Consider the following 8,443-nt stretch of genomic DNA (forward strand, 5'->3'; position numbering starts at 1 on the left):
CAGCCTTAATAGGGTGAATTCCATAGTTCATAATTTTTTTAAACATCATCTAAACTATTTTAAATACCTTAAATGAACAAACAAAAGCACATTTTCCCCAAGTTTGGATTTTATTATTTTTCTCCTGGTAAATTTTCTCATGCTTGTTCTCTAAATCTTGTTAATATAATAGTCTCAAAATACTGTTCTTCAGCAGACAAAAACCAGATCTACTCTCAGCTACCACTCTGTCAGCAGACAATATATTCAACTCCTGTTGTCCTCCACAGAGGATCTTTGCAGCCATGTTTTGTGCTCCTGCTGGCTCCCCCAGCTTTCTGTCCTCTGCGATCACCTTCTCAGAGGGCAGATCACCTCTCCTTCTGCCCTCTCCTGCCTGGCATTATTTACCCTTATTTACTCAATTTCATTAGAAACTCTGTTTCTTACAAAAAGGGGAGTGCTGAGCACATCCAGCTTTGAATCCCTGATGGAGAACCTCTGCAGCCCAAGGGAACAGCATGAGGATTTTGGAGTTTCTGGGGCTTTCCTTTAACGTCACTGTTTTACTCACCATTGGCACCACTCACCCCACTTTTCCCAGGTCAGCTCTAGCACACAGCAGATGTTGAACAAGTACATGTTATATAAACAGGAAAAAAATTTTTTTTTAATTATCTTAGCCTTGGAGTAGTTTTTTACACCTGATTTCTGGGCAAACTATATCAGTTTATTTGCAATCCTAGAGAGAACATTCCTAAACTTCCTCTAGAACTATAATTTCATTCTGTATATGTTTGATTATGTGTGTTCATGTGTGTGTTCATAATTATTTTCTTTTCTTAGATTTACATAAACAAACCAAACATGCATTATTAATTATTTTAATTATTATTCTGCTATCCATTCATCCAGGAGTTAATAAGAGCATAAAGAGGCCAATTCAACCATGTCAGTTGTCACTCCCCCCACACACACACATATTCATGTATATACAACTGCATGTTTGCCTTCAATTCATCCTTGCATATATTTAATAAATGGCCTCAGCCTAGACATGGCACTTCCCAGTAGTGGTGTGGCAGGTGGCAAGGACAGAGGCTCAATGCCTTTTCTCTCTCTGAGTTAAACATAATAGTATGACATTACCTCTCTTGATCCTGATCATGATGCTCCAGAAGCCCAGTCCCAAAACTATGGTGGTCAGCAGCCCACACACTATGGCCACCAGCACCCTGATGTCACACCGACGACAAGAAGCCATGAGGAAGCCAATCCACAAATCCACTCTTGAAAAACAACTAGCTTCTTTTCTTCTTGAGCCAAGAAGTTTAATCAGAAATTATTCCAAAAAAATAAAAAGAATTCCTTCTTTTGGTGACCTATTAGGCAGATGTCCTCATTTTTTTCAGGATTTTTGAGGTTGATCGGGCAAGATGCAGTTCAAATCACTTAATAAAAGGTATATACTCTGCTTGCAATTTCCTCACCTTCACTGAGTGAGAACATGGAAAAAGTGATTGGAGTTATAGAAAAAGGAAGATAACTCAAGGCAATAAAAAAGAAGGGGAGGGAATAACTAACAGGGTCAAAGTGTAAATGTCTTGACAAGCAAGAAAGTGGGGGAAGGGAACAAAACGAAAGAAACCAGAGAGGAAGCCAGGAAAGCCCTGGACCCACGAGTCACCTATGGTTCAGCCTCCTGTGCTTTTGTTAGGAGGATCTGGCAGAGGTAGATCAGTGGGCGCTTTAGGCCACACAGACTCCCTCTTGGGAAAATAAAATACGTTGTCAACAAGAGGTTGAACAGTGATACCCACACATGAGTCCAATACTTGCACTTCTTTAAGGAGCCCACACTTTGACAGCTGCAGTTGGTGAGTGGGCATTGCTGGCACAGAGTGAAAAGCACTGAAGCCCAACATTACAACCCTTCTATTATGAGCTGAATCGTGCTCCCCTAACGATTCATATGTTAAAGTTCTAACCTCCAGTGCCTCAGAATGTGGAAGTAAGAGTGTCATGGAGGTAATCAACATAAAATGAGGTCATTAGAGTGGGCCTTAGTCTAATATGACTGGTGTCCTAATAAGAAGAGAAAATTTGGGCACAGATATGCAGAGGGAAGAGGAATTGAAGAGACACAGGGAGAAGACAGCTATCTACAAACCACGGAAAGAGGCCTGGGACAGATTCTTCCTTCTCAGCCCTCAGAAGGAAGCAACACTTCTAATGCCTTCATTTTGGACTTCTAGTTTCAGAACTATGAGACAATAAATTTCTGTTGTTTAAGCCACTCAGTTATAGAACTTGTTACAGCAGCCCTGGCAAACTAAGCCACCACCTGAGTCAGTGTAAGCCAGTGCCTCTGCAGCTGCAGCTCTGACCCTCTTCTGACCAGGGTCCCATATTGTTTTTTTCCTATCCCTTCTCCATTCTCAACTAAAATAATGAATGAATGGATAGTTGCCTCTTCAATTAGAGTTCTTTTCCTGATAGATTTAGAAAGATTTTCCAAGTATGAAGTTTCCTCGAAAAATTAAAAAATAGAACTCCTATATGACTCAGTAATTCCATTTCTAGGTATTTATTCAAAGAAACCCAAGACTCTAACTTGAAAAGACATATGCACCCCTATGTTCATTGCAGCATTAGTTACAATAGCTAGGTTACAGAGGCAACCTCAATGTCCATCAATAGACAACTGAATAAAGAAGATGTAGCACATATATACAATGGAATAGACTTAGCCATAAAAAAGAATGATAGCTTGCCATCTGCTACAACATGAACGGACTTAGAGGGTATTACTCTGAGTGAAATAAGCCAGGAAGAAAAAGACAAATACCATATAATTTCACTTATATGTGGAATTTAAAAAACAAAAACAAACAAACAAAACAGAAACAAACTCATAGATACAGAGAACATTTTGATGGTTGCCAGATGGGAGGGGTATCGAGGGGGGTGTGTGAAAAGGGGAAGGGATTAAGAAATTCAAATTGGCAATTATAAAATAGTCATGGAGATGCAAACTACTGTATTTGGAATGTGGTCAATAATATGTAATAACTATGTATGGAGTCAGATGGGTACAAGATTTATTTGTGGTGATTACTACATAAGTCATATAACTGTCTAATTACTATCTTGTACACCTGAAACTGATATAATATTGTATGTCAACTCTAATTGATTTTTTTTTTAAAGTTAAAAAGGTTTTCCAAATAGGGACACACCTAAGCTGATGTTTTTCAGTCCTCCAAATAACTGTTTATTTCCCTTATTCTCTATAATACTCACTTCATCAAAATACAGCTTCAAGGAATGTGATCAGAGGCTCTAACCTTTACCTGCTCCCACCCCCAGGAGTTGCAGAAATATACATTGGTATACCCTCAAAAGGGAAGAACTTAAAGGCAATGTTGCAGAAGCACAAAATAAATGAATGTGAATCTATTATCTCATTTATTGTGAATAGACTTTAAAATATCTTTTCTGGTATATCTACATGTACATGCACAGAAAATACCTGGAAGTGTACATTAAAACAAAAATTCCTCTTGAGAATCTGAAGAATCTCATGAGAAATGTATTTTTCATTTTACACCCCTTTTATGATTCAAAGTTTTCACCTCATGAAATTTTTATTCTTCAGTTATTATAATGATAAATATATCTGTAATTTCTTCAATAATAAAAGGAACCATTTTCAATAAATAATAAGTATAAGAAAAAAGTACAAGCACTATGCTATGCATTTTACATATCTTTATCTCATTTATTTTGTGCAATAACCTCAAGTAACAGATATTTTTGCCCATTGAATGAATGAAGAAAGGAGACCAGGACAGGTATTACATGCACAGGAGCTCTGTGGTTAAGGTAACTTGGACAACAGCTCCAGGTTATGTAGAGGTAACAGTTTTCAAAAATCAAATGTAGGATTTTTCAGTCTTTAATATATTCATGTACATTGTGCATTGTGACGTTCCCAGCATTAGTTAACCACAGAATCCTCTTTGAAGACTCTCTCAGAGCTAGCACTCCTGGGACTATACTGTAAAACACTGCCCTGCACTATTGTCTGCAGAATAGTCGTACTTGAACAGTCTAACTGAAGGAACTGCTCCTGGAGCTCATGTTTGCAACAATGGTGATGGTGTTTTTCTCTTGTAGGGTTTCAAATATTTCAAAGGGGTTGTAGTCTAGTGACTGAAAACTGATTTTGGTGGTGCTCAGACATTCTCTCTTCCACACTTGATGGAAGTTCTGGAATCGTTAGATGTTATAATGACTGTGGTTTCTCAGTGCCCTTGTATCTTCATCTACATGCCAACTATCCAGCTAGGAACTTTAGAAATTCATGGGATGGAAGAAATCCCTAAGCATGGAAATTTAGATGTTGACACATGTCTAAAGGCATAAATTTCTATTGGTTATAGACAAATATATAAAGTCATCAGTTTTTATACACATACATATGTCAAGATGACAAAGAAGAAAAGGAAAAGAACTAAAAGGAATAATTCACTTATTCATTCATTCTACTCACTGTAGACATTGTGCTAAGTGCTGGGAATAAAATAGTGAACAAGAGAGGCAAGCTCCCTGTTCTCACAAAGCTTAAATTCAGGGAGCCCTGGATTTGTACTGACATTGTTTCTCATTTGTTCTGTGACCCTGGACAAGCTACATAAGTACCTGAATCTCTGTTTCTTCATATTTTAAATGACTTAGTTGAGGCCCTCTCTTCCTGAATATTTCAATCTTAAAGTTATTAGCAGAGGAAGAACAAGGTAGGTGTCTGTGGTGGGGGTAATGAGGAGCTCTTGATCAAAACAGATGTCAGAGCCCAGTAGGGTAAGGAGGGGATCTACAGAGGAGAGGGCAAAGTTGGAGGAAACCCGGCATGAGATGGCAGGCCCCAAGCAGGGTGAATAAGACACTCATGTGATTGGAGACAGGTGGCCTGGCATGAGGTGTCAAAACCAAGGGATGAGGAAGGTAGCCAGGTGAGAAACAGCCCAATGTGAGAAATCAAAGCCAGAGCAGGGAGAGAAAGGCATTTCTTCAGAGACTGAGAGGGGTCAGAGGACAGGTACATGGATGGAATGGTGGATATGGGAAGGCAGAGCCATAGTCAGTGAGGAGGACAGCCACGTGGGGTAGAAATCTAGAATAGGGAGGCAGACTACAGCCTGGAAAGAAGGGTGTTCACACATGGATAAGAGTGGGGAAGATCATAGACTGGTTACAAACAGGATAAGCAATCAAACAGGTAAACATATAAGAATAATTGGAGCCAAGTTCTTTACTCTAGGAGAAGGGAGTTACAAATATGGAAAGAAAGAGAAGTTGAAGTCCATAAATACTTCAAAACAAGTAATCAGAAATATGAAAAAGAAAACTTATGTCCAGTTAATTCTGAAGGAAGCGATATTCTCCAGGAAAGATGGCTGTCAGACAAATGCATGAATTGGTAATGAACTTATCCAAAAGAGAAACATTCATGGCTACAACAAAAACTAGTATTTCAAAGGAAGGAGTATAACATTACTTCTTATGTCTTATACTTGAACTAAATAATTTTTATTGTGCCTTAAAAAATGTGATAATGTTGGATTGGAAATGGGTTGTATGTATAAATACAAGCTCATGGTTTTCAATATATATGTAGAAAAAATACATATTTCAATATGTACTCAATAAATATATTTATATATAAACAATATAGAAGTAAACACAGATGCAAAAGTGTGTTAATACACAAAAATGTATGTATGTGCATATTCATGATATATACCACACATTTACATACAGATATTCACTAGCTCTGGCCACTCATAGGGCCTGGAAGCAATGACAATCCATTAGTAATGAGCACACCTAGAGCTGAGATCTTGATTCCTAAAAAGAATTTTCCACAAAAACGAACATGGCTCTTTGCAAAAATGGCTAAGTTCAAGACTGAGGCAGGGAAAGTCCCAGATTAGCTTAGAATATCTATTGCCAAAAAACAAAGACATATGAAAGGAATGATAGGTACATATTAGATGGACACAAAATGCAGCATGAAGTGACTCCCCATTACCAAATGAAGGACAATTTAAGCATCAAAATAATTCTTATAACAAATTATAATCCTTTAAATAATACAGGTAATCTTTTAAATTTAAACCTGTGGAGGGTGAGGCCTAGCAATCTGGGTTTTAACTAGTCCTCTAGCTTGATGTTTGCTGAAGTTTGCTAACCACTGTTCCCAGAGGGAAGGAATCAAGTTTGCAATAGACTAGCAAATAGCAAGAAATTAAATGGCTTTTTTTGTGTGTAATAGGACATCCCTTGTTAATATTTATGGGAATACTCATGACTTTAAAGATTGCCAGATATTCAGGTAAGCATGCTAAAGTTCATGAGGAGCCTATATTTTTGTCATCTGTGAAACTACTATTCTTTGTTTGATCTTGTTCATTTATTTAACCAGATTTTTAATGGGTCTATCGCAAGAAACATCAAAAAGTTCTAAAATCGCCTTTACAGACACACCTTGTTTTATTGCACTTCATTTTATTGTGCTTCACATGCGTTGCAAGACCCTCCACCAGCAAAAAAAGACTGAAACTCATTTTCTTGCAATATTCGCTTCATTACAGTGGTCTGGAATCAAACCCACAATATTTTTGAGATATGCCTGTATTTCTCTGCCATCTGGACTGTGACTCCAGTGGAGAGTTAAGTACACAGAAACTTGATTATCTTGCCTCCCATGACAATGATGACAAAGGCCAATCTCAACTTCTCCACCTATTATACCAAAGAAATGAGCTGAGTTTTTCCATCAGAAAACCTCCTGGTAGCATTTGCTACTCCTTCATTAGTGAAAACTCTTGAGCTACTGCTAACAGAGAAACCCTTGAATTCACTTGTTTGTATATCTATACAACCCTACTATCCTCTTTTCTACCCAGTGATCAATGGAGGGAAGGGAGAAAGATATCAAAAAAGTTTTTCTGAGGCAAGCCACAGAGTGGGAGAAGATATTTACGGGACACACATTGAAAGACGGCTTACATCCAGAATAATCGTAACACTGCTAGATAACTTTTTAAGAGACAGAAAACCCAATGGAAATAAGAGCAAGAGACTTGAACAGATAGTGCTCCAAAGATTATTAACTCAATGCCCTAAAATGTTTGAGCACAAAGGTGATCAATAAATTCTACAGGAGTTATTATTACACAACCTCTGGAATGATTAAAAGTTAAGCTGTTCACTATTCCTAGAGCTGGCCAGGCTGTAGGAGGACACTGTCCTCCACAGCTGGTGCGAATGCACATGGATGGGTACAGCCACTTGAGTTGACTGTGTGGCAGTCAGGATATCCTAAAGTTAAACATAAACACATCTTGCAGCTCAGCAATTCCCCTCTTCAGTATGTTTTCAACAGAAATGTATGCATGTGTATACACATGTACAAGAAAGTTCAGATCTCAATTATTCTCAGCAACTACACATTGGGAACAACTCAAATGCTAACCAGAAATGTAATGGGTTGCTTACCAGTGAGTGTTTGAAGAACAAATAGCTACAAGAAACAATTTTAATAATCTCAAAATCTTGTTGGAAAAATGCCAGACACACAAAAAAATTTCAATTTTATGATTCGATTTATTTCAAGTCAAAAACAAGTAAGCTACATTTTAAGGAACTCTCAAATTCTTCTTTTTTGGTTTTAAATTTAGTTCTGCATCTTGCTCTAGAGAATCTCAATTCCTCTTTTCATCTGTTCTTATTTGTGCCTTACATCTTTCTTTTCTCATTTCTCCTCTTTTATTTCTTCCCCTTACATCCCCCAAATCTGAGCTGATGGGTATTGGTCTATGGTCAAGAGTGAAAGAAGAGAGAAATGGTCAACTCTACATAGGTTAAGAAGCATAGTGTAGGAAATAATTTGATTTTCTTCTTTTTCTTCTAGAAAGCCCAATTCAGGTGAAAGGCAAATCCAGAATTTCTAATAACTAGACAAAAGCTTCAGCCAAGAAGCACTAAGTCTCATATAAACACTAGTCCTTCTGAAAGTATGAAATGATAAGCTTATCTGAGGCAAGATGAGTTGATATTTTCAATGTCCTGCAAAACTAGCATTATTATTTATTCCTTCACAAGATAAATTCTGGATCCTAAATCTCCCCATTTAGTATAATTATTTCACAGAAATTCTTGGTGCAAGACCAGTCTCACTTTTACTACATTCTGTTAGTCAAAGCAAATCACAAAAAGGCAGAATTTGTTGGGCGCTCTGATGTTTAATTTTATGTGTCAACTTGACTAGGCCATGGTACCTAACTATTGGTTAAACTTTACTCTAGATGTTTCTGTGAAGGCATTTTTTTAGGTGAGGTGAACGTTGAAATCTGTAGACTTTGAATAAAGCAGATTACCTTCATCCAAGCAGTCGAAT

General features: G+C 37.5%; 1 protein-coding gene across 1 annotated transcript in view; it reads right to left on the reverse strand.

The window, feature by feature from the left end:
• ADGRG7 (adhesion G protein-coupled receptor G7) overlaps positions 1-1,243 on the reverse strand; it is a 65,696-nt gene extending 64,453 nt beyond the window's left edge. The window contains exon 1 of the mRNA XM_011355735.1: positions 1,129-1,243. Coding sequence (XP_011354037.1) covers positions 1,129-1,243 — 115 coding nt within the window. The remainder of the gene's footprint in view (positions 1-1,128) is intronic.
• Between the last annotated feature and the right edge of the window lie 7,200 nt (positions 1,244-8,443).

The sequence above is a fragment of the Pteropus vampyrus genome, unplaced genomic scaffold, assembly GCF_000151845.1.
Source record: "Pteropus vampyrus isolate Shadow unplaced genomic scaffold, Pvam_2.0 Scaffold1, whole genome shotgun sequence".
Taxonomy (NCBI): domain Eukaryota; kingdom Metazoa; phylum Chordata; class Mammalia; order Chiroptera; family Pteropodidae; genus Pteropus; species Pteropus vampyrus.